This window comes from Meriones unguiculatus, chromosome 3 (genome assembly GCF_030254825.1).
Source record: "Meriones unguiculatus strain TT.TT164.6M chromosome 3, Bangor_MerUng_6.1, whole genome shotgun sequence".
In the NCBI taxonomy this organism is placed as follows: Eukaryota; Metazoa; Chordata; class Mammalia; order Rodentia; family Muridae; genus Meriones; species Meriones unguiculatus.
Genome location: NC_083351.1, coordinates 7417390 through 7443148, shown reverse-complemented (window position 1 = coordinate 7443148; position 25759 = coordinate 7417390). Strand labels below are relative to the sequence as shown.

Genomic DNA, 25759 nt, shown 5'->3' with positions numbered 1-25759 from the left:
AAGGAGAAGGAAAGGTGGTGGTTTCTGAGCTCCTCGTGCTCTTCATGGCCATTCCTTGCCCATCAAGCTTCCCCACCAGGCATGACCAGGACCCAGGAGACTTGTTCCCTCTTCCTGACTAGTGGTTTTTTTCTTCACCCCCGCCCCCCCCCCCCCCGTACTCTACTACCCTGCTTTGCCTCTGGCTTAGGCGTTTCACCTTCTTTTAGGTTCATGTAACAAATTTAGCAGACACAGCAGTGTAACTATAGTTTCCTGTCCCTTGTTCTTTTCCATAAAAGTGCCAGCAATGATTCGGGGGGGGGGGGGGGGATATGCTAAGATAGGTGGGATGGGTATGCTGAATCACCCTCTGCCTTGTGGTACCTGGGTTTTAACCCTTTAGTAGCCATGAGAGTCCCTGTTAGGAAGCTAAGCTGTGTGTGAATCTGATTGTGTGTGTCTTGTCCTCACACCTGCAGGTTATAAGCCCCAAGAGTACATAGCTTACTATTTTATTTGTTTGGTGTGACAGGGTCTTGCTAAATAGCAGAGAGTAACCCTGAGCTCACTCTGTAGGCCAGGCTGGCCTGGGACTGTTAATCTGCCTGCCTCGGCCTCCTGAGTACTGTCAGCACAGGCATGCTGTACTTGGTGTTCAAAGCAACACTTGAAGATTTACTCATCCTCAAGGGACCTGAGTTCCAAATGAAGAAAAGAATATAAACCATGATTCTGTCCAGCCTTGTTACTGAGAACAGACAGAGCTGTAGAGTCCCCGGTTAGGAAGCAGGGCGTTAGTACTGTCATATTCAAAGTGTTGTGAAGATTGAGTCTTTAATTGAAAAGTCACAGGGCTTCCTTACCCTAGTCCTTCCTAGTCCCTGCTTTCCTTAGTGGTAACAGCTCTTCAGCAGTTTTAGGTTGCCACCTGCTGGTTTTGATGCCTCACACCTGTGATCCAGTATGTCACTATAAGACAAGCGGTCAGCCGGGGCTAGAGTATCCAGTTCTTCTCAGAGTCTGCCACTCTTTTGGGCTCATCATTTCTTTGAGCTATCTTAAGACCTAATTGAGAGCTGGATGCAGTAATGGCATTCCCCCACTTGGAAAATAGAAGCAGGAGGACAGAAGGTCAGGGTCATCTTCGCTATAGCAAAGTCAAGGCCAATCTGGGCTACATGACCCTGTCTGAAAAAAAAGCAATTGATTTATTACTTATAAGTTGATTATGATATCCACAATGAGGACTTTATGTTTAATATTTGTTTGTTTATGTGTTTATTTATTGAGATAAGGTCTGGGAATGAAGCTCTGGATGGACTATAACCCACTAGTAAATCAGTCTGGCCCTGAACTCCAAAGTCCACCTGCCTCTGTCTCTTGAGTGGTGGATTAAAGTTGTGTACTATTATGTCTGTATTTTGGAGAGTAAGTAGTAGCAAATGAGAGCCAAGTTACATTTGTAGTTGGCTAATAATTTCATGCCAGGTTTTGTTTTGAGATAGGGTCTCTCTATGTAGTATTGGTTATCTTGGAGTTTGTTATATCAACTAGGCTGGCCTCGAACTCACTGAGATTGAAGTGCCTTTGCCTCCCAAGTGCTAGGATTAAAGGTGTACACCATCATGCCTGACCTCATGCCCATTTTTTTTAGTGACTAAAAATCCTATGCTGCTGACATTCACACCGCACAGAGCAGCATTCATCCCCTGCTCTGATGTTGTGCATGTATGGCCTGGAGTAGCACTTGGGGTAGTCCACGAGTATAGCACTGCTCTCTGCAGTTTCCCACTGAGGGGCAGGGTCCAGGAGGTCACTCACGGCAGTGTAAAACAGCCTGTGTGACCTTATGTTTCTGCCATGCAGTAACTGGCGATCCTAGTGTATGAGATTCCTGCCCCTTCACTGTGGGGTTTACATCTACTCGGAGCATACCTTCAGTAGTTGGGATGCTGTGGAAACCAACCACGTGGCTGACTTTTCTTGTCTCCAGGTAAGCCTGTGGGCCCTGCATCCTTCAGGTGCTAACTTGTTGATCTCTTGTCTGTTTCAGTTTCTATTCCAGCAGCTGGGAATGCTGGTATCCTTTGTCAAGAGCCACATCCGTCCTTACATGGATGAAATAGTCACCCTCATGAGAGTGAGTAGAAGTCACTGCTCTTCCCTGCTCATCTGCATTTGGGTCAAGGGATGCCTGGAGTTGGGTTTGAGTAGCATGGACATTTCCTTCACTGGTCACTGACTATAGAAATAGGGCTTACAATGTCCGTCAGTCATGGACTCTGAGGAGCAGGGTAGATGGGGATTGATGTTGCAGGCTTCCAGCCCCCAAGTAAAAGAATATAAGTGTGAAGTCTGAAGAGAAATCCTGAAATAATTGTTCTGCCAGAGACATTCTTGAATTATTTGCTCAACACACAGCAAAGCAGTTTCACATCAACACTGCAGCAGCGCTTTCCTATGCCCACAAAAGTCCCCTTCCTGCCACCCATGAACCCACAACTCAAGAGGGCTTTGGGGATTGTTTTTTCCTAGGCCTGTGAAGTGCCATAGTCACCTGTTGGGCAATGAGGACCAAGGTGACACTTTGCAGTACAATCTCCAAAGTTAAAATGTCACATGACTGCAGTGGCATTCGAGGAGAGGCTCAGGGCCTTGCATTTATAGCATGCATTAAGCAGGTGCTCAAAGACACTCCATAATAGAAATACTGTTGTTACTGTTCTATGCAATTTAAATGATTGTGTGGGGAGGATTGCTTTGTAGTTAGGTTGGTGGAAGCAGCCGGGCCAATATCAAAATTGCTGGCTCCCCCAGAGGAACCTTGCAGCACCTGGGTTCAGAACTGAACAGCCTTTACATGTATAAATCATTAAAGTTGCTGTGTTCCCATTTCTACCATGGAGGCTTGAGTACAAGGAAGAATTAGGCCAAATGCTTAACTGCCCCATGGATGGCCTTAGGGAAGGGAAGGAAGGCAACAGTGCGCTCAGGGTAGGAAGCTGAAGCCCTGAGTCACCCTCCTCCCCACCTCCTTGAAAGAAGTATGACCAATACACAGGGATTGGAGAAGGGGCCTTGCCTGCAGTATGCAGCTTCAGTTCCGTCCCAGCGGAGAAGATGCAGCAGGTGCTCTTCCTCTGGCTGTTGATCCTGGACATTTTAATGAGCTCCCAGGAGCCCAAGAAGAGAACAGTCTGTAAGCAATGATGTAGCCCGCATTCCCAGGCAGGCTGCTGGCTTCTGAGTAAAGAAACCTCTGTGAAGAGCCTGAGGTGATACAGTTGAGCAACTTTCTCTGAAGAAGGCAGAGTGCAGTCCAAGTGAATGAACATCAGATAGACAAGGACCTAAAAACTTACACTATTGTTGAGAGTAAACACAGGTTTTCTAGAGAATAGTGTTTTCCAGCTGAAAGTTTAAGCAGCATTTTCTAGCTTGGTTTCACGTGTTCTTACTGACTGCCCGTGTTTGCAATGCAGGCCCTGTGAGTGTTGATGTATTTGTGTTGCCACCGTTGGCAGTGTCAGTCACCATTCAGGCTCCTGCTCTAGAGGCTGTAAATAAAGCTGTAGGTCCTTGTTTTTGAAGTAACTTAAAAGGACAGCTTTCATGGAGTTGGAGAGGCTTGGGCCAATTTGCCTTGCAATTAACTCCAAGGCAGAATCTGGAGCCATTGGCCAGCATTTTATATCAGAAACTTCTGTGAATCATCATTGCATGGATGTGGAAGTACCTACTTTGTTGCAGTATTCAGGCCTGAGAGACAGATTTTTAGGGAACAGGTGTCAGATACTGCCCAGCTAAGTAATAAATCCTGAAAGTGCATGAAATCTTGTTAACGCTGGAGTTGTCTTCTTTAGAGAGCAGATGGTATCCCAGTAACGTATGAATCAAAACCACATCAGAGCTCCCACAGTGACCCAGATGTAAACATCTGTTCTGTAAACAGACTGATGACTAGAGTATTTCAGGTGCTCCGGTTGGTTCTAGGGCTCAGAGATGAACAGAAGTAATCTCTTGCCCTAAATAGCCCTAGTCTACCTGGAGAGCCATGCAGAGCAAATTAGCATCATATTGGGAAGGAGACCCGCAGGGATTCAAAGTGGGTGAGTGCGGAACAGGAAAGGTGAGAAAGTGGCAGAAAGAGACACAGAACTGGACAAACTGTGGGGTCCCAGGCAGACAACTTCTTAAGCGCAGCTTGGGGGAGTCAGCAAGTCCACACCTGGGAAAGTACAGTTCCTGTTGTCCCATGGCTGTGGTCGTGGTCATGCAGTGAGAGAATGGTGGGAGAGGTTTTCTGGGCAGGCGGCTCATTATGTTTTTGCCCTTTTGAGCCATTTCATTTCTGGGTTCATTTTTCAGCGAGCAAGCACCTGACTGCCCTTCTGTCTCCCCCTCTGTAGGAATTTTGGGTCATGAACACCTCAATCCAGAGCACAATCATTCTTCTCATCGAGCAGATTGTGGTGGCTCTTGGAGGTGAATTTAAGCTCTATCTGCCCCAGCTGATCCCACACATGCTGCGAGTCTTCATGCATGACAACAGCCAAGGCCGCATCGTCTCCATCAAGGTGAGCAGATGGGAGCTTCTAGAGGAGTTCCCAGCTGCCTGGGAGTCCATGGATGTTAACTGAGCTGTGAGACCCTGTTCTGGGCCACAAGCTGATGAGTGTTCAAGACTAAATCCCAGGAACATGGATACCTAGCACCGGCAGTGTCTTTCCAGAATAGTCATTAGTCTTCTCTTGAGTATCCTTCTGTTTTATCTCCTTTAATGGATTGATCTTAGTAAAGGTTCATCTCCGTCTAGTTTTATTATCTAGCACCTGATATACTCTGCTGAGATAAAGCAGAGAAAGCAAAGTAGTATGTGTTCATATAAAATAAGGGGCAGAGGCACCGTAAAGAATACAGCCCAGCCAGGTGTGCTGGCGCACGCCTTTAGTCCAGCACTCAGGAGGCAGAGACAGGCAGATCGCTGCGAGTTCAAGGACAGCCTGGTCTACAGAGAAAGTCCCAGTATAGCCAAGGCTACAGAGAGAAACTCTGTCTCAAAAAAGAGAGAGAGAGAGAGAGAGAGAGAGAATGTAGTCGGCAAAGGCTCTTCAAGCCCTCCACAGAGCTTTGAATTTTCCATGTACTGCTCCAGCCATGTCTCAGGCCACTTGATGCCTCTCTGTATTTGTTCACCACCAGGCTCTTGCTCACTTTTGCAGCTGTTGGCAGCAATCCAGCTGTTCGGTGCCAACCTGGATGATTATCTGCATTTGTTGTTGCCTCCAATTGTGAAGTTGTTTGATGCCCCTGAAGTCCCACTGCCATCAAGGAAGTAAGCACCCTGTTTTGCCAGGCCATCTTTGTGGTTTTGGTTTTTTTTCACCTCTCATTATTTTAGTTCAAAAATGACCCAGATTATGGAGAACTTATTGCTGCTATCCTGATGTGTAAGTTAGGATTCATGTCATCGCAGTAGCTCACAGCCATTCCTTCCCATTTCTCAGTATGTTGTCAAGCCAGCCTTCAGCTTGCTTTTGTTGCAGGGCAGCCCTGGAGACAGTGGACCGCCTGACAGAGTCCCTAGATTTTACAGACTATGCCTCCCGCATCATCCACCCTATTGTTCGAACGCTGGACCAGAGCCCAGAGCTGCGCTCCACAGCCATGGACACACTGTCTTCGCTTGTCTTTCAACTGGGGAAGAAGGTGAGAAGGGACTCCTGAATGGACCCTTGTTACTGTACCTTGTTTGGGGAGAAAAACTTGTGACCATTTCCAGTTATTAGTACATAGGTCTGTATATGGGGCTCTGCCACCACTGGAGAATGAAAAATTATTTCAGTTTTTATTGCTCTTCCTTTGTTCAGCATTTTTTTTTTCAATTTTATGTGCATTGGTGTTTAGTCTGCATGTATGTCTGTGTGAGGCTGTCAGCTCTTAAGAGTTACAGATAGTTGTGAGCTGCCATGTGGGTGCTGGGAATTGAACCTGGGTCCTCTGGCAGAGCAGTCAGTGCTCTTGACTCCTGAGCCATCTCTTCAGCTCATGTTCAGCAATTTTAATTGAAGCACCTGTGTGGGTTGAGTGTTGTTCTAGAGATAACCTTGTAGAAAATAGCTGGGGATAAAACTTGGTTAGCTAGAGTGCTTACCTCGATAATGCAGGAAGCCCTGGGTTCTGTCCCCAGTACTGTTGGGTGTGGTGGCACTTGGTGAGGTGCAAGCAGGAGGAGCAGGAATTCAAGAACACCCTCAGCTACAGAATGAATTTTAAGCCAGCCTGAGGCATAGGATTCTCTAAAACGATTTAAATTGAAAATTGTATTTTCAAAAGAGGAGAAAAACCAGTTCTTGTTCCTTGTTCTTATAGCACAAACATTCTAGAGAAGCAAAGTGAGTACCTCCCCCGACACACACAAACACTCTAGTGTGCTAGGTAAAAGTAGGAAGAAATGCTGTTCATTCAGGGTAGATAGGTAAGGCTTTTTAGATGAGCTGTCATTGATACAGAGACCCGACTCCAGTAACCCCAGCTCAGAGTTACCTGGAGAAGCACTTAGCACCAAGTACACAGGGTGAGGTGGGCAGCAAGAGTTTGTGGCATAGCTGGAGAGCAGTGATGTGGCAGTACTTGTAGCTGAGGTCTTAGAGATTAGACAGGGTTAGGTAGAGGAGAGACTAAACTTTGAAGCAAAGGGTCTTAAAAAGTTATCCCGAGATAAGCACCACATGCATCCTTATACCTAGAAGCTTCTTTGGAAATCAGAATCTCGGGCTCCATCCGCTAAATCAGGAGTTTGGCCTCTGAGTGCCAGTTCCTGGAGTGCCAGTCATTGTGGGCAACATCAGGGGACTTTGTCTTTTATGCTGCACAAGACTAGAAAGCTTCGGAGATTTTGATAGAATTGATAATATGTTTAAATGATGATGGTCAACGATATGTGGGAAAATGGACTGCAGAGAAAGAAACCTGGCCTCTGAGGAAAGCCAAGTAGAGGGCAATGGGGAATTGGCCTGAAATTATAGCTGGAGTGGGAAAAGGGGTTCCAAGGACAAGCACAGAGCCAGCCAGGCACAGGTGTACGCAGTGTGCCCTATTATCTGTTCTCCAGACTAAAAGCTTCCGCTGTCTTATTGCCTCCTGTCATAGTACCAGATCTTCATTCCAATGGTGAATAAAGTCCTAGTGCGACACCGGATCAACCACCAGCGCTACGACGTGCTTATCTGCAGAATCGTCAAGGTGAGCAGGCACCTTCTGCAAAGAGGGCTTCAGCATCTTTCCTTCTTGGCATTCTTGCCATAGCAAAGAGCAGGCCATGTCTAGGTGCTTAGCCCTGGCTAGGACTTGCATATATCTCTGGAGAAGGTATATTTTTCAGCACTGTAGGCTGTGTAGTTTCTTTGTAAGGTTTCTGTTGAAGCTTCTCATTTCTGCCTATATGGCTGAAGAGTAGCCATACACAGCCCAGAACTAATAAATCTGGCCTCAGTTCAGTTAGGTTTTATTTGTGGATACTGAAATTGAGTTTCTCATAATTTTCACATATTGTGAAGGGTTGTTTTTTTTTGTTTGTTTGTTTGTTTGTTTTTTACCATTTTAGATTGAAAAGAATTATTTTTAGCTCTTGGGCTGTATGAAGCAAATTGTGTGCCATTTGTCCCCTCAACAGTTGATCACTTTATTCTTGTTCGAAGTTTTCCTTAGCCTGTTTTTTATGACTTAGCCATTAAAGATTTGTCGGTGACTTCCAGTAGGGAGTTCAGCCACCTGTGGTTGATTTGTTCATATATGCAATGTGTTTGTACTGCTTGTTGAAATCCTGGCTCTTCAGGTAGGAATTTCCTGAGGTTCATGAATGTTTTGTAAGCTGTAAGCATCCAGTGGAGGTGCAGGTGTTTTCAGTACATCTCCACTTGCAGGGTTATACACTTGCTGATGAGGAAGAAGATCCTTTGATTTACCAGCATCGAATGCTAAGGAGTGGCCAAGGAGATGCACTGGCCAGTGGACCAGTTGAAACAGGACCCATGAAAAAGTTGCATGTCAGCACCATCAACCTCCAAAAGGCAGGTGCATTGTTTCCAGGGGATTGGGAAACACAGCTCTGTCTTGCTCTCTCATTCAAATCTTTCATTTCTTACTACCTTGATTTTAAACCAACCAGTCAGCTTTGTTTAAAAAAAAAAAAAAAAAAAAAAGTCAGCATCATGAACTTAGGCCATTGTATCTAACTCTTCTACATTTGTTTGCTTGCTTCCTTTGTTGTTTTGTTTGCTGTTTTGTTTTGGAATGGTTGTTGCTGTTGCTTAATGATAGGGTCATAGTTTGCAGCCCTGGCTAGTCCTGAACTCACTATGTAATCTAGGCTGACCTTGAACTTGTAGCCATCCTCCTGCCCCATCCTCCCAGTTGATATTACAGGCATGCATTGCCTGCCAGCACATCAGATATTTTGTTGTTGTTACTCTTTGTAGCACAGATTGGCCTCTAATTCATGTTCCTCTTGCCTCTGCCTCCTACAATGCTGGGATTATATGCAGCAGCCATTCTTAATTTATTAAATTTACTCCTTTTATTTTATATGAGTATTTTGCCCACATGTGTGTATTTATACCATGTGCATGCTTATTCAGAAGAATGCAGAGAAAGCATTGAATCTTCTGAAAGTGCAGTTTTAGATGGTTATGAACCACCATGTGGATGCTAGGAATTGAACTCAGGTCTTCTGCAAGAGCAGCAAGTGCTTTTAACCTCTGAGCCATCTCTTCAGCTGCATTTTTTTTTTTTTTTAATGTAGAAAATAAAGTGTCTTTTGTTTTTCCTAAGAACTTTAGTAGTGGGATGTTTTGTTGCAAATAACACTGCATGAGAACAAAACTGGCATATCAGTTTCTTTTCCACAGTGCTGCTGTCGTAAAAGATTTCAGAAAAAGCAACCTGAAGAGGTGCTGTATTTTGGCTTACAGTTCCAGAGGGACATGGTCCATAATCGTGGGGAAGACAAGACAGAACAGGAAATTGACTGGTCACATCGCATCCACACTCAGGAAGCAGAGACAGAACAGGAAGTGGGGCTGGGTTATGATGCTGCAGGGCCCTCCCCCAGTGACGCGTGTCCTCTTGAAGGTTCTATAATCTTCCCAAACATCATCACCAGCTGGGGAGCCAGGTGTCAAACACATGAACCCGTTGGGCCATTTCATATTCAAACCACATCAGCTGGTGAGCCCGAGGCGGGCTGTTTAAAGCAGTGTATTTTGACTCTTCCTCCTCTCTTTGGGCTTGCTAGTTTCTAGGGATCTTATTAAAATGTTTACTCTGATGTGGAATGTCTGAGGTCAGGCCTGCTGACTATTTCTAACAAGCTCCCAGGTATGAATGTGATACTTCTGGTCCATAGACTACACTTTGAATATCTAACTTTTAGAACTTTGCTACTAAGTACTGAATTATCTCTGCTGACCGCAGCCTGGGATTTGGCCAGCCTTCTACCGTCATGTATTTTCCTAATAGCAAGCCATTTCAAAGCTTCTTTGTAGAACCTGTACACAATAACCAGTCATTTTAGCAACTTTGGTTTCTTTGGGTTTTGTTATTGAGACAGGGTTTATCTATGTTGCCTTGGCTGCCTGGACTCACTTTGTAGACCAGGCTGACCTCAAACTTACAGAGGTCTGTCTGCCTCTCCCACTCCAAGTGCTGGGATTACAGGTGTGCGCACCCCACCCTGAAAATCCCCTTATTTTTGAGGTGCAGTGGTGCTATGACACTTGAATACTGCTCTAGTGCCACAAGCACTGCTAAAGTTCATTAGACTTAATTCTGCTTATTCCTATTATCCTGAAGATGCTCTATGAAGTAGAAGCAGACACGTTCACTTTATAAAGAAGGAGACAGATACAGGGTATAAGCAGTTGCCAAAGATTAGAGAGCCAAATGTTACATAGCAAAGACTTAAATTCAAGTCCTTGAGTCCTGGGTGTGGCTTTAGCATCTATACTACACTCCTCCAGAGCATGGTGTTTCCACCTACCTGCCCAAGCTCCCCAGGAATACTCGCTGGTGCCAAGGATGGAAGCTATGACCTCAGACATGAGGTTCTCAATCACTGAGGCACACCTCAGCTCCACAGAGCTCGCTGTCTGGAGAGGCAAGTGCTCTAGGGAAAGCTCTCGTCCACCTGTCACGGCCTCTCCATTCTCCTTCTGTTGTGAGTGACTTCCCTGTCAGATGGGTGTGCAGGATGCCGAGCTCCCCTATGCACTGCAGGTGGCGCTTAGGCTTCCTTGCAGGCAGCCTTTAGTGTAACAGACCTGTCCATGCTGCTCTGCAGTGTCCAGCACCAAGCAGGTGGTGAATGGACATCTCCTACCCTGTTGCAGAGGCTGCCGCTTTTGCTTTATGTATTTTAATTAAATAACGCCCTTGTTTATGTTCTGGAGGAGCTCTATCATAGGATGAATTTACAAATCAAAGTAGAATAGCAGTGACAGAGGTGGAAGCGCTTTGCAAATGACCCTTAAAGCCAATGGTTTCCTGTTGTTACCTCTGGTGTCACAGGCCTGGGGAGCTGCCAGAAGGGTCTCCAAAGACGACTGGTTGGAATGGCTGAGGCGGTTGAGTCTGGAGCTGCTGAAGGACTCCTCATCGCCTTCCCTGCGTTCATGCTGGGCCCTGGCACAAGCCTACAACCCAATGGCCAGGTATGGTATGATATGCCAGAGCTCTCTGCCTGGCTTCTCTTCTCTGTTTTCAAGGCCTTTCCCCCCCCTGCAGTGGACATTTATTGTTTATAGGGAGGCATAAAATGGTAATTTAATTAATGGACAACCATTTCAGTAGCCAACAGCAGAAGTAAGGCATTTTATTGAGTTATCAGCAGAGCCAGTTGGCGTGTGTATTTAGCAGTAGTCATATCCTCTAAGACTACAGCTTTGATCATGATTTGTTTTCTGTATTTCTTTCAAGGAGTTTTTTTGCTATTATTTTTGTTTTTAATGTTTAAGAAGCATGTCTAGAAGTTCTCTGTCTCTGTAGTGTCTGGCTTACACATACCCAGCTGATGTTCCACGTCCCTCTTCTGCCCGGGGCATCTCTGAGCACAGTGTCATTCCCAGAAAAGCTGTCCCAAATTTAAACATTACGGATCCGTTGTCACTTCTGACTAGATAAGGAAAGCTTATTTCTTCATTTACACTGGACTTGTTAAGTCAGATTAGAATTTCAAATTTGGGTTTGTTTGTTTGTTTCCTACCAAATTCTAAAATTATACACGTTGGCCTAACTTAACCTTGAAACATGGAACAGCAAGTGAAGAAGTATCAAGTTCTAAACTCGTCCATTGCAGGGATGTGTCCAGTTTCCACTCCTCGCCCACCACAGGCCATGGTGCCTAGAAAGGTGGAGTGGAAAGCATGGTTAGGTTAGATGTTGGGGAGTAACTGAACCATGTGACACTGGTGATGTCAAGTTGTTGTTGTGCTCTTAGAAATAGCTCTTTTTCTAGTGGAGACTGGCCAGAAGTCTCATATGCCTTTGTGTGGATTCTCTCTGATGTTGCTTTGGGTTTATTGTCAGCTCTTTCATGTAATTATCCAGTGAAACATTTTGAATATGCTTGGAAAGCAGTAGCAGATGCTGCTTTTGCCATTTTTGATCTTAAGAATTTGGGCACTGTCCAGGAAATATTCCAGGGATCACTTAAGGACTGTTATTTCCTAAATCTGTTCATTTAAAAGTTCTCTTCCTATGGGAATCCAATTGGTTATTGAGCTACCATGAGCTTCGTCCGAGCAAAGGTTCTAGGTTATATCCATACATGGTCCTTGGTTGGAGAAACAGTTTCAGAAAAAAACCCTATGCCCAGATATATTTGGTCCTATCCTTTCCCCGTCATACTAACTCCCCTTCTGCTGAAGGTTTGGTTATGAGTCTTAGTATCTGTTTTGAAACGCTGCTTGGTAGGGGTTTCCCATAGTAAGGGGAACAGGAACTATCTCTGACAGGAACTCAATGGCAGGCTCTTTGACTTCCCCACCTCCCAAGGGAGGAGCAGTCCTGCTAGGCCACAGAGGAGGACTTTGAGCCAGCCCTGAAGATACCTGATAAAACAGGGCCAGACGAAAGGAGAGGAGGTCCTCCCCAATCCGTGGACTTAGAAGGGGGCAGGAAGAAGCTGAGGGAGGGAGGGTGGGATTGGGAGGGAATAAGGGAGCAGGATACAGCTGGGATACAGAGTTAATAAAATGTAACTAATAATAATAAACAATAAAAAAAAATAAAGAAATTTAAAAAAAGTTTTCTTTTTGTTCATCCCAGTGAGGAGAAACTGCCAGGAAACATAACTGTGAAGACAAGTTAGTTTGCTGTGTTCTGCCTACCCCACTCTCCCATAGTTCCTGTGTATCTTGTCTGTACCTGCCCTAAAAGATATATTTGTCATTGCTAGGCTTGATGATGGATGCCTAAAATCACAGCAGTTGGGAAATTAAAGCAGGTAGATTACTGTGAGTTTGAAGCCAGTCTGGGATACATACAGTGTGAGATCCTGACTCAAACAGACAAAAAGTTTAGCATCAGTAGGTACATGTGGTTCTTTTAAAATTCTCTCCTTGTTCATCACAGTTACTATGCTGTTTGAGGAAGGTTTGGCTAGTGTCCAACAAGTTCTATCAGGCAGCATTGAAGTGTCAGAAACAGGTTGATAGTACTTGTGGCTCCAGCAAGAGGTGTGAGGGGTGATATTACCATCCTTCTCTGTTCCTGTGCTTACAGGGATCTCTTCAATGCTGCATTTGTGTCCTGCTGGTCTGAACTGAATGAAGACCAGCAAGATGAGCTCATCAGAAGCATTGAGTTGGCCCTCACTTCTCAAGACATTGCCGAAGTCACGCAAACCCTCTTGAACTTGGCTGAGTTCATGGAACACAGTGACAAGGTGGGGCTTTCCCCAGCTGTCCCAGTGGACAGTGATAGGAGACCAGCTGGTGGAGGGGAAGCATCCACACAGCCTGCTCTGTGTGTGCCCACCTACCACGTGCCTATGTTTTTCTGTATAGGGCCCCCTGCCACTGAGAGATGACAATGGCATCGTGCTTTTGGGTGAGAGAGCTGCCAAGTGCCGAGCATATGCCAAAGCACTACACTACAAGGAACTGGAGTTCCAGAAAGGGCCCACACCTGCCATACTTGAGTCCCTCATCAGGTAGGCTGTGAACATTTGTTATTTTCTTCCTCTGCCTGTCCCATTTCACTGGAGTCAGCTGGAGAATTCAGCTGTGTGAAATCTGCCATCAAGTCTGGCTGGTACATGTAAATATATAGTTACAGGTGGCTGACAGTAGTCAAGCCATAGTTGTCACATCTGTTGATCCTTACCACCTATACTCCTGTTGTTTTCCAACCTGTTCTTTCTTGTCCCGGTGAAATTAATGGAAGCAGCTGTCTGGCCACAGCAGTCTGGGAAAGGAGATGGGTGTCTGGGTTAGGTAATGCTGAGCAGGATCACTGAGACAGAGTAAGTGAAGTATCTGCCTGGCCCAAGGTAAATAAGGAAATTATAAATCTAACAGGTGTGTGTGTCTTATTATTTGTGATGGCAGGTAAGATAATACCGCTGCAATAATTACAGGGCTAATGATAAACATTCTATAGCCCAATACTTACTTTTTAATTTACAACAACACTAGGGCATCTTGGTTCCCAGGCTTCAGGGGCCACCCAGAGGCAGGATCAGGTTTACAGACTATGTCTTTTAAAATGCCCATGCTTCCTCCTTTGGAAATCTGTGAATATACAGAGCAAAGTCTGCGATGCAGTGATCTTTCCTCCAGATTCAGCTTTGTTCTCTTGTCCCCTCAGATGGTTTTGGGTCTTCTGGGTATGGAAAGGAAAATCGTTTAATAAATTTTGTGCTGTTAGAAATTACAAGCAGCCAGGCAGGGCAGCACATGCCTTTAATCCCAGCATTTGGGAGGCAGAGTCAGGTGGATCTCTGAGTTGAAAGCTAGCATGGTCTTCAAAGCAAGTTCTGGGACAGCCAGGGCTGCACACAGAGAAATCATGTCTTGAAAACAAAGCAAAACAACAATAAAAGAAATTACAAGCAGCTGGAAACATTAGCTTCAGCTCTTAGAGAACTGCTCACTTCCCTTAATGATATTAGAGAATGTTGACTCTGGAATCTAATCATCTCCATGGAGATGCTAACTTGGTTCATTATTTTACTGCAGATAGCTCAGGACAAATCAACAGCTAATAAGCTGCTGGGCAGGCTGACAGACCCTGCCAAGCAGAGTGCTTCAGCAGCTGTGCTCTGTGTTCATTCTTCCTTTAGCAGATGCTAAAAGGCGTGACCCAAAAGGTCAATGTGGAATCCTGCTTCTGCCCAGATTCACTGACATAGAGAATGTTGATTTCTGAAGTATCTTATGGGAACAGTTATAGATGTATCATCCCTCAAGGCCTGCTTCAGCAGGAAACACAACTACCTGCATTTCTCCCTTGTCTCTCACTTGCACAACCTCATGTGGTAGCTGACAAAAACCAGGGCAACTGACTGGGCGACTTAATTTAACTTCAGACAGCTCGTTTTCCTCATTGGGTTCTTGCTGACTGTTCTGAAGGTATTTGAAGCTCCTTATCCCACTCTTGGCTTTTCTTACATTGGAGACGATCATAGAAACATTGAAGTTAATGCAGTTTTTAGCAGAAAGATATAGTAAGAATAGAAAAGTGCTCATTAACTTTTTAAGCCAATGTAATTGAAAGTGATCATAATTCCCTGCAAATAGATTGTGGGTTTGATGTGTTTTGTTTGTCTTTTAATTGTAAATTCGGTTCTAAGGGAAGCATGCGCTCTAAGCTACTCAGGTCTGTTCGGTTCCCTTGGGTGGCCTCCTGAGCCTCCCCAGTTCATCTCTTTGCTTCCATCTGCAGCTTTCACTTCTGAGCACCGTCATGTTGTACTGTGGGGCCATCTTCAGTAGGGAAAGGTGTTTTTTTTTTTTTTTTTTTGCTTCTGGGGGTTGTTGGGTCTTTTTGGTTGTTGTTTATTTGGTTTGGTTTAGGGTATTTATTTATTTAGAACTGTCTTCCTGTGTTCCCTTCACAGAGTGAACTTCGAATCCTCCTGCCTCAGTCTCCTGAATTCTGTGATTATTGACATAACTCCTCCACAGCAGCTTGCTGGGAAAGTTGACAGTCAAAGCTGCTGTTGAGAAGCTGCCCCAGGCTTGTAGATGAGTCACCTAGTAACTCCTGGGGTCTTGGCACTTTGAGTTGTGTGCTCACTATGTGGTTTTGAGGATGTGACTCTCAAGTCACTGAATAAATTCCTTTCTTCTCAGTGGCTTCTGAGTTCCTGCCCCTCTCCCTTAGCAAACTGTAGGTGTCCTGGCTGTTTTGACAGCCCTCTCCCACACACATTGGTTGATGATTTTTTTTTCCTACTCATATTTCTCTTGCTAATTCATGTATTCTCAGAGCTTATGGTAATGCATACACTTATATTAACCAGCTGTTTCTTTTCTTTTTTTTAAACAGTCTATTTCCTATCTGTTGGCATTCTTACCTATTTGTTTGAGGGCAAATTAAATCCCACATATAACCTCCAAGCTGCGTCAAGACTGAGATAACATAAATTATTTGAAGTTTACGTAGATGAGAAAGTATAAACACTTCTGAGGGGAACAAGTGTATTAGAAGGAATTGGTTTTTAGGAAATGCATTGGAATAGCCATGGGACTCTTCTTGGTTATCCAGCACATGAGGACAGAGGTCTGTTAGCCTGCCTTTTGTTTTTGTTTTGAGACAGAGTTTCTCTGTGTAGAACAGGCTGGATCTGCTAGCCTCTGACTGGGATTAAAGGCATATACCACAGTGCCCAGCGGCCAGCCTTACTTTTGTTCAGGATAGAGAATCTCATCAAAGCTTTGTACTTTCTGCCCTGCTCCAACATGTCGTTTTCTTTTGATATTTCTGATTGAGACATCTGTGTAATTAAAAACAAGGGCTGGTGCTCACTGAGTGGACCTGCTTGTCATTGTCAAGCTGGTTGTGGCAATCCTCTCTGTACAGCGCTGTTGTTCTTTGTAGTTCTTGTTCATTTCTCAAAGGGCCCTGTCAGAATGAAATACCCTTTGTCTTCAGCAGCAACACCCAGCTCTGCTTCTGGTTCCTGGGGGTTCTATCTTCTCTCTGGTGAGAGGCTGTGGGGGTACCATCCTTGTGTCCACCCCTCAGCCAGTACCAGAGCCTGTGCTTGGGAAATGGAGGGGCTAGGAACGCCTTGTCTGTTCTTCATCCTCCCTCTCTGAGAAGTTTTTGGTTGTGGAGATCATATTAAAAGAAGGGAGAACCATCAGCTTTTCTGTGTGGGCTCTTTGCTCTGCAGTCTCCCATGAAGCCTGTCCCACTTGATCCTCCCAAATTTGTGGTACTGGGCATCTCATTCTCCTGCCCGTCTGAGGAAGTTCCTGTCTGAATAGCTCTCCCCTAGGGATCCCTACTTTATGCGGCTTCTCTTGTTGCTTTATTTCTTTGAAAAATCCCCAAGGTTCTTGTTCATGAGAGAGTAGATTCCTTGCAACCAGAGAACTGTGGGTACAGAAGCTGTTAAGTAAGAGACATGGCTTATCTTGTCCTGACTTTCTCTAGAGGGTGGTTCTCTTTATGAAGAGAAAAACCCTGGACACCCCTGTGTTAAGGTAGAAGTAGCATTTTATTGTAAAATGTTAAGAGACCAAGCTGCTGTTGGGGCTGCCAGTGCTGGGCTCTGCTCCTGCTCTGCACTGGCTCGTGCCCTTCCCCGTGCTTCCCCCTTTGCCTCCTCCTCCCCAACACACAACACCACCCCCACACACCTTTTCACTGTCCTTTTTTTCAGGGGGGGGATACTGTTCTTCGGTTTCATTGAATATGGAATAAACTCACGGTTCACCAAGTACTGTGACTTTTTACCTGACGTTTGTACCGTGCTGTCAGTGGTAATAATAAGAATTTAAAAAGAAAATACTTAAATTTTCATAGGATTTATTGTAAAAGAAAAAGGTAGTTTGAATGTTTAAAACAGAAACTACTGTATTTTATTTTCACAAGCAAGATGCTTCTTATGATACAGCGTAAGTTTTTAACCACAGCGCCATCTGCCTTCATTTTCCAGATATTTCTCTTAATAGACAATATTTTTAAGGGTATCTCTTTGAGTCTGTTTCTCACAGAATGAATAACAAATGAGTATGTTTGTTAACTGAGAGTGTTTTAAGACAGTATTAGGATCCAACCCAGAAGCTGTGCTCATCTCCCACAGTCTTCCCTCCTGTGTCAGACCCACCCCGTGCCTTGCAGTGCTGTTCCCTGACCCAGGATTCTGACTGCAAGGGTCTTGACCATGGAGACTTCTTGAACCAAGTCCAACCTGCACAGCTGATCTTTAACCCCACATTTTTGTGTCTTGAAAATCACATATAAGTCAGGCATGGTGGAGCACGCCTTTAATCCCAGCACGTGGGAAGCAGAAGCAGATAGATCTCTGTGAGTTCGAGGCCAGCCTGCTCTACATGGTGAGTTCCAGAACAGCCAGGGCTATGTAGAGAGATCCTGTTTCAAAAAGAAAAACAACAAGTCCTATAGACACAGGAAATGTCTTGGGATTTAAGAATAGGAAGCCACTTCTGCCATCCGCTTTCATTTTTCATGGCCTCTCCTCTGAGAAACTCAGTGGTTCTTTTTAGTTCTTTTTGCTTGTATCATGTAAGCCTCAGGGAAAATGGATAAAGTGACCTCAGGATTACTGTTTTCTACACATAAGTCATGTGGAAGATAAGCTGCTGCTCTGTGGACCCACCCTGTCCTCCCCCTGAGGCATCTGTAGCCGGCCCCATTGGGTCTGACTGTGTCACCATTTGCTAGTTCGTACTGTTTGGTGCATATGGTTCTATTGTGTGTGTATGTGCTCATGTTGAGGGCACAGATCAAGTTCTATCATGCGCCTTAGAGAGTGGCTTTTCCTTGAAGGTGATAGGCCATTCCCTTCCTACCCTTTATCCACCCTCCTCCCATGCTGCTCTGCCCTCCTCAGCCTCCACATGCCTCACTTGCATAGCTCTGCAGTCTTCTCTTTAGGGCTTGAAGGCTTCTGGACGGATCTTCATTTCCACCCGTTTGAGGGAGTAGTTGGCTCCATGCCAACCATACCAACTTATGCCATCCATGTGCTTCTTGTGCTCCCCCCGGCGGTAGTACACCCCATTGAGATTGGAATCAGTGCAGCAGTTGTACCAGTAGCCACCTGGTATGAGAAACACATGAGGCTAGTAGGCTGGGGATGCCCTCCTTAGACTGTGGCTGACTGACGGCATTGAAGCTGATCGCAGAGGGAACAGCACAGCCAGAGCACCAGCTGTGCAAATCTGCAGCTCCCTGCTTGTCCTTAGTGGGACTGTGACCCTGAGCTCTCCCCTGCCTCCTAAGTCTCACCTTTTCGGAGCTGTGCACACTGGTCCAAGCAGTTATCATTGTCCTTGTCCTTGGTGCTGAAGACCGTGTTGTTATGGTAAAGAAGGGCATCCTTCCCCACGCTGCCACTGTAGTTCCCCAGGAAGAGGCGGTAGCTGTTCATCTCATTGTCTAATGCAAAGTGGCTGTACTCCGCGTAACGTGCATTGCCCTCCCAGTCCTGGCAAGAAGGAGCAAAGCCTTAGAGAAACCATAAGGGATTTCATTGCTGCGGGCCCTGAGCCCTTCCTCTCTCAATAGCCCCACAGCCAAACATTTCTTCAGAGGTGGAACTTTGGTAAAACTTAGAGTTCACCATGTTAGCTACAAGTCAGAGTCCAAATTTGGGTTTGGACTCACCATATGACCTGAAGTGCTCTGTTTGCACTCCTTCATGTCTCAAAGGGGCAGATGTGTGTGTGATGTTTTTGTTAAATCTCACTCTGAGGTGTTGTTGGAATAACTGGAAACATCGTGCTTGAAGCCATCTAGAGGCTTCAACCACCCAACATCACTGAGGTTTGTATTTAAAAAGATCCCAGAGCAAAGATGATGGTGTTTCCATCCCAATAACTGTGGGTTTACCCTATTCTGGCTTGGGTCTTCCTAGACCTGGGCCAGCTATAGTTTAACTATGCTGAAAGATAGAAAGAAAAAAAAATATCTTAACTGCACTGAGCCTTCAGGAAAATTTCTTCAGTGACTGTCCCCACCTGTAGTGAGTAGAGTGTGGTGATGCCTTAGCACCACATACACAGCAGGCCTGGGCTGGTCAGGGCCTCACAGCTTGAGCTTACCTCCAGCTCCACTCGGAGCCGTGTTGGCTGCCGGGTAAGCCGGTGGATGTGCTCATTCCCCAGCCAGAAGTCCCCTCGGATGCTGCCGAACCCCTGCTTATACTGTCTCCAATCTTGGTAGAAGGAGACAAGGCCGCTCTTACGTCTCTGGATGATGGTCCAGCCTCCACCAGAGGTTTCCATGTCACAGAATACCTGAAGAAGAGAGGATTCTCTAGGCGGGGGCAAGGGCAGGGGCAGGAGCTTGAGGACTGACTTCCCAACCTGTGTGCTCTACCTCGGAGTCAGTAACCCATGAACTCTCTGCACAGTGCAGCAGACTAGTGCCCCCAGTGTGGAGGGGCTGGGGCACAGTGCTGGCTAGCTTGGGAATCATATCTGTGAGGGTTGGGGGCCAGTGTGAACACAACTTAATGGAAAAATGAGGTCCTTCAGTGTGCCTCCTTCTCATGTCTTCTTTCCTAAAGAACGGTTGCTCTAGGACTTTGCAAGAGCTTTGAACTTGTGATTGGTAACAATTAGAAGTTGATACTTTGATGATTTGGAGAAAATAGATGGCTGGAATGGATGGGGGATCCCACAAACTAAGCATTTGCATAGCACCATCATCTGGTGCCTTTGTGTCTCTGAATTTTCCTTTCTATAGACCAGACCAAGCCATGTTGTCTCCATGCCTTTTAGGGCTGGAGGACAAAGGGTAGGACATGGCAGTAGTACCTCACCTCCAGCTCAGGGCTGCCCAGGAATTCATCAGGAGGAAGCTTGTACACACCAGAGATTCGGTAGTTCTTCTGGTAGAGGGAAGAGCAGTCATAGATGGCATCTGTTAGGAACACATGGAATGAAAAGAGATTTGAGGTTGAGAGGGCGTGCCTGTTACATCTGAACTGGATTAAAACCAAGACTTTTTCTTCTCAGGGTACCCATGGATAGTTCCCCTGAGGTATTTAGAGACATGGGCATTGATTTGAAGGGGCATGTTTGGGCTTCCTTGGTTATGGGGCAGGAGAGTAGGGAAGCCCTTCACCTGTGCCAAGGGATAGTTAAACAGGAAGCTTCGGGTTAAGTCAATACCCTGCTGTAGTTTCATGCCATGAACTCCAGAAATGCTGTAGTCTGTGAAGGTCATGTGGCAGCTGTCCTTTGAGTAGCATAAGGCTTCTTTGGTGGGACCTCAGCTAAAGGCTAAGGCCTGAGTATCTCAGAGGGTTTGGTTTGTTGTTATTTCTCAGATATAGCTATTGGCAACTGGTATTCAATTAAGGGAGACATATTTGAAATCTTATCCCCTCCTGACCTCATATTGATACATGCTCAAATGAAAACCAAAACTCCAAGGAGCACTTTGAGACCATTCCCTGAAAGTTTTAATAAAACAAGGAAATGAGGCTCTGCCACTTCCCCGTGGGCTTGATTTAAAAGCTGCCTTGGCTGCAGCTCTGTACTGGGGCTTCAAAGAAGTAGCTACTTCTAGTAGAGCCTGTGGCTATAATATTCCTGCATATCATCTTAGGACTTTCCTTGGTACCCACTGGGCTGCAGGCTTAGGGAAAAGCACAGATGGAAGCCGGAGATTCCAAAGCGCTGTTTTCTCACAGCATGTTGGGGAAGGGGAAATGAGGTACCTGTACTTCCTCCCAGGCGACTACTAGGAGCAAGAAGATTGTACAGTCAGCTCTGCATCTGGCCTGATCTATGTGACCAGTTTCACCTCAGACCAAATGAAGACTCGCTTTTCTGGTAAATGAGAACACCTGTCTTTCCATTCCCAAACTGAGGGTCAGGAGGCTCATGCTTTGAAAGTAGTTTGTATCTGTTTAATTAGCTAACAGACTTTTCAGGCTCAACTTTGGGCAAAACTTTTCCTTTGTCTGAACCAGGGATAGCCAGGGTCGTACCTACTGAAGGCTAATCATGTCTTCTTGACTTACTTCATTATGCAGTAAGCATTAGTGAGAAATGCTTCATCTATCGAAGATGCTCATTCCAAATGATTTCCAGTAACCTCAGAAAATTAGATTTTTCTCTGAGCAGCAAATTCACTTATTGGCTCATCTGTGGCAAGCTAACCAACAACTGAATGTTGTTTCCCCAAAGAACTCATTGTATGTGCCTTATTTTCAGCCATTAAAGATCAGTATTTTAGTGTTACATTTGCTTGTTCTCTAGTTTTTGGGAGAGTTTTATTAGCAACCATGGGAGAAAATTGATCAGGACTCTCAAGGACTCTGTCCTTTTTTAAGCATAAAGATTTTCCTCAAATGGCTGCAGCAGTGTCTGTACCTGCGAGGTGACATAAGTGGCATTTGCACCCATCCACACTATGTTCTGGGGATATCAAAACACTGGGTGGGGTAAAACTTTGTATCTAGAGCATCAGCTGTTGCCGTTTGTGGTTTGCTCCTGTTGTCTTTATGGTCTGCCAGCTCTCTGTAAAGGATAGTCAGGCCATACCAACCTTGAGTGACTTTGGACAGACTTCATGCTGCAGAGGGGAGCTCAGACTACTAATGTGCCCAAATTGGTGTGATTCAGCTAGACTGTGGAGCCAGGCATGATGGTTCATGCCTGTACTTTTAGTGCTTGGGAGACTAAGGCAGTAGGATCCAGAGTCTAGGGCCAGCCTAGGCTACCTATGAGTTTGAAGCCAGCCTGGGCAACATGAGACTTTGTCTCAAATAGAGACCTTTAGGTCCTGGCTAAACACTGACCCAAAGACTAGGCAGTTATAGATAGTGCCCTTCCCAAAGGCCCCTGAAGTTGCTGTGTTGAGCAGGCTATCCAAAAGCAGTGCTGGGGCCAGGAGACCCTCAGCAGGAGCACGATGAGGGGTATGAGGGTAGCACTTACCTGCCGAGGTCTGTGTGACGGTCTGTGCTGCCTGTAGCTGCATGATGTCGATCTGGTTGTTCATCTCAGAGTACTTGCTCTCAGCAGCTGTGAGCCGAGACTCCATGCGCTTACTGCTGCTCTCCAGCTCCATCACCTGCATGACCACGCTGACCCAGTCGCTCTCCTGCTTCTTGCTCAGCTCACCCAACAGACTGCTGAGGTTGGCAACCTGGGCTTTGAGCTCCCTCATCTCCTCACAGCAGATGGCTGCTTTGAGCTGTGGCTTACGTTTAGGAGGCTTCTGCAGCCATGCTGGGCTGCTGACAAAGGCCACGAGGATAACACATAGCCAGGTTGTTCTCAGCATTGTCTGTAGGTCTGTGGGACAAGTCTTCCTCTCAGAGTCTGTACCTAGTGGAAGTGGGAAGCTTACTTTCTGACTCACACTGGCAGTTTTATTCTTTCCTGGTGATCTTCCTCTGTGCGCTTTCTTCGCTTTTCTCAAAGCTAGAGTTTCTGAAGTGGATCTCAGTGGATATGCGAACACTTTCCTTCCCAAGTCTGAATGCTCTACCAAGGCAGCATCTTAAATATTGTCAGTGCCTGTACCGCCACCCCTACCATGGCCCTGTGTGCTAAGGCCCCTCCCACCTCATCTGGGAGGGTCAGGTGCCTGTTGAGTGAAGTCAGAGTAAACTTAGGCCAGAGGAGAGGAGGAGGGGGACAGGGCAAGTGTTTGTTTCCTTGTCTGCACAGTCTCTGGGCTCCAACAGGAGGGCTATGAGTTTGTCTGCAGTTGTGCCTGCTAGATGATGCCCTGCCAGTCACTGGCTCAGCTCTATCAGCAGAAAGGCAGAGTGCAAGAGTTTCCAAAGTCCTGTCTGAAGGTTACATAACACACACTGAGGGTGAGGTAGTGAAAAAGCTGGGCCTGAGACTGCCGAGCTGGGGAGGCCTGCTAAGGTAATCCATGCTGTTTACTCAGGTTCTGGCTTATTTGGGCTAAGATGAGTTTTAACTTGGCTGGAGACCTCTTTTTCTGGTCATCATTCAGTGTTTTATAAAATCCTGTTAAATCTGAATTAGCGGTTTGTATCTGTGGGGCTGTCTTCCTTTTTACACACTTCCCTTCCAAAAAGATCACTTGACGATAGAGAGGAAAACTCAGCCATGCCAGGCATGGTCTGGGACGGGTTGCCCACACTTCTGTCAGTGTCTGGGCAGCAGTGAGTAGGCTCGACCTTTGCCCAATGTTCATACTTCAGAGAAAACATTCCGGACACCTAGTAAATCCATATCAGGAGTCTAGCTTCCCTCTCTCCATGCATTGTGGTTTGCAGCTTGTTGTTAGTCTCCCTGTACCTACACGTGACTTTGTCTGAGAATATTATAGCTCTTATACCCTTTACTTGAAGGGCTCTGCTCTTCTTAAAAGCATGTTAAAACATGGAAAATTTCCCTAAAACTGTAGACAAAGGTCCCTTTGTCATTATGGCAGGAGCTCTGTCTTTGGAACATGTGTGTGTTGTTTCTGTGTTGGTGAGCCGCTGAGGCATCCAGTTGACTTGATACTCAGCATGGGTCCCACACCAAAATCTGACACTGCACAGCTCTTCCTGCCATAACCCCTCTTAGCCTTTTCCACCTGGGGTTTCTGGCTCCTTAGCTTTTTTTTTTTTTTTTTTTTTTTTTTAGTAAATAGCTAGTCTAGCAGGACAGTATAGCCTTCATTGGTTCCATGGAGTTTATTAGTGTTTAGCATCATTCAAAGTCTACTAAACTTTGTGGAGCTCTTTAAAGTAATCTCATGTCTGTCCAGTGATGCTCTGTTAAAACTGTGACTCACAGAAGTGCCATGTACTGTATGATTATATAAGTAACATCCCAGCTGATCATGCTGTCCTAGAATCATAGAGTCATGGTGCCACAGAGAGCACTGGGGACAAATCAACCTTTGCAGTAAGTGTAGTGAAGCAGATGGTTAACATTCAGGCAGAAAACAATCGAATTTGATCCTCACCTCACACCATACATAAAATCTCAGTTCTACATTTAAATTCTGGGTATGAAAGTCAAGATCATAACACAATGATATAGGAGATTATCTTCGGCGTCTTGAGATAAGCCAGATAGTGAAACTGCCAACATCAGGGAAAACATTAAGGTATGCAGGCTAGTTGTGGTCCTAATATCTCAGCACTCAGAGGGCAGAGGTAGGAGGATTGTAAGGTTTTGACCAGCTGAGCTACACAGCAAGTTCAAGGCATGGTAAAAAGAAAAGGAAATGCAAGGAAGTAGTCGTTTCTTTTCAGTAGGATGCTGAGAATGGGTAGAAAGTCTGGCAGTGTTTGCAGTGTGTGCTCTCGTGTGTCCCGGGTCCAGTGAGCATAAAGACTACTCCTACCCAGTGAAGCTTGCTAGCAGGCAAAGTTCACGATGGAGGAGATCTGAAGGGCTGTAAACACATGCAGGGCTCCAACAGCTCATGAACCAGCACAGAAATTCACACTTCAACCTTGACAAGATGCCTCTGTACACCAGCCGGAAGGGCGAAAGTAGAAAACTAAAACTGCCAAATGTTGACAGAAAAGTAGATTGTTTGTGTACAACTGAGGGAACTGTATAAACAGTGAAACCAACATGGTGTCTTACAGAGCTGCACATAGCCTGTGCTTTCGCAGTTCTAGGTCTTTTTTCCACAGCAGTGCAAGCACGTGCTCTGAAAGACATGTCCAAGAGTGTTCATAGAAAGGGCACTCACAATAACCAGGCACTGAGCCAGCACAGAATCCATCAGCAGCCGCATAGGCCGGTGTCTCACCCAGTGGAATTACTGCCACAATGGGAAGGGAAGACTGGCGGCCTGCAGCGGCGTGATGTGTTGAGTGCTCACACAGAGTTCAGAAACTAACAAGCAAAGAGCTGGGGAGGTGGCTCAGGGCTTAACAGCACCTGCTGCTCTTACAGAGGACCAAGGTTTGATTCTCAGTGTCCTTCTGGTGCCTCACAACTGTCCATAACCCCAGTTCTAGGGGCTCCAATGCCCTCATCTAACTTCTGTAGGCCCATGCGTGTGGGGCAGACATCTATGCAGGCAAATCATTCATACACATAAAATAAAAATAAATCTTGAGGAAAAAAAAGCTCAGAAGGCTAAGTGTTAGAAGTCAGTGACAGTCGCCCTGGGGGACAGGATGGCTGGAGTAGGAGGCATCTGGAGTTGCGGTGCACTGTCCTGCATTGTCTTGGTCTGGTGGCAGTCTGAAGTGTGTGTTTCCTCTGATAATCCATCATCTTGTGCACTTAGGAACATTCTCTACTGTGTACTTCTTCTAGAAATTTGTTTGAAAATAGATGATGCATATAAATCGTGGGGACAGGTGCCTTTATCTCAAGCATTGCATGTCACCATCTTTTTGGGAACGTCCCTTTCCTAGTCTGGAATCAGTCCTCATGTTATTCTCTAGTGCTTTATTTTCCCATTGTTCCCATCACCATGACATTTATTTTGCTTTGTTGTTTTTGAATCTGCCTATGGCACTAACTAACCTGTAACCTCTGTCCACTGTGGTAGCTGCATCTGGCTCTCAGCATGAAGCCTGAGGCATAATGCCTTACTGGAACCTGTCAAATGGAAGTGGGACTCC

At 45.7% G+C, this 25759-nt stretch overlaps 2 protein-coding genes across 4 annotated transcripts in view; one reads left to right on the top strand and one right to left on the bottom strand.

The window, feature by feature from the left end:
- The window catches only part of Mtor (mechanistic target of rapamycin kinase), a 105841-nt gene that overhangs the window by 26208 nt on the left and 53874 nt on the right, over positions 1 to 25759 (top strand). The window contains exons 18-26 of the mRNA XM_060379085.1: positions 2036 to 2122; positions 4392 to 4559; positions 5205 to 5317; positions 5529 to 5691; positions 7135 to 7227; positions 7908 to 8054; positions 10549 to 10691; positions 12763 to 12925; positions 13047 to 13192. Of these exons, the coding sequence (XP_060235068.1) occupies positions 2036 to 2122; positions 4392 to 4559; positions 5205 to 5317; positions 5529 to 5691; positions 7135 to 7227; positions 7908 to 8054; positions 10549 to 10691; positions 12763 to 12925; positions 13047 to 13192 (1223 nt within the window). The remainder of the gene's footprint in view (positions 1 to 2035; positions 2123 to 4391; positions 4560 to 5204; positions 5318 to 5528; positions 5692 to 7134; positions 7228 to 7907; positions 8055 to 10548; positions 10692 to 12762; positions 12926 to 13046; positions 13193 to 25759) is intronic.
- On the bottom strand, positions 17003 to 22717 carry Angptl7 (angiopoietin like 7). 3 transcript variants are annotated; one of them, XM_060379083.1, is made up of 6 exons: positions 22131 to 22717; positions 20003 to 20103; positions 19281 to 19475; positions 18466 to 18664; positions 18079 to 18277; positions 17003 to 17586 (listed from the first exon to the last, which is right to left on the bottom strand). In XM_060379083.1, exons 1-5 carry the CDS (start codon positions 22477 to 22479, stop codon positions 18108 to 18110), a joined length of 1014 nt encoding a protein of 337 aa, XP_060235066.1. In that variant the 5' UTR covers positions 22480 to 22717; the 3' UTR covers positions 17003 to 17586; positions 18079 to 18107. The 3 variants fall into 3 exon arrangements, with proteins under 3 accessions (XP_060235066.1, XP_060235067.1, XP_021491892.1); XM_060379084.1 differs by having other exon boundaries at positions 18084 to 18277; XM_021636217.2 differs by having other exon boundaries at positions 17003 to 18277.

Bases quoted from the DNA above. Each gene is read 5' to 3' on its own strand.
- Angptl7 (XM_021636217.2), bottom strand. From the start codon at position 22,479: ATGCTGAGAACAACCTGGCTATGTGTTATCCTCGTGGCCTTTGTCAGC. The intron at 19,476-20,002 runs GTGAGGTACTAC...TCTCTTCTTCAG, and splicing joins TGGGCAGCCCTGAGCTGGAG to GTATTCTGTGACATGGAAAC. The intron at 18,278-18,465 runs GTGAGACTTAGG...TTCTCATACCAG, and splicing joins GTGTGCACAGCTCCGAAAAG to GTGGCTACTGGTACAACTGC.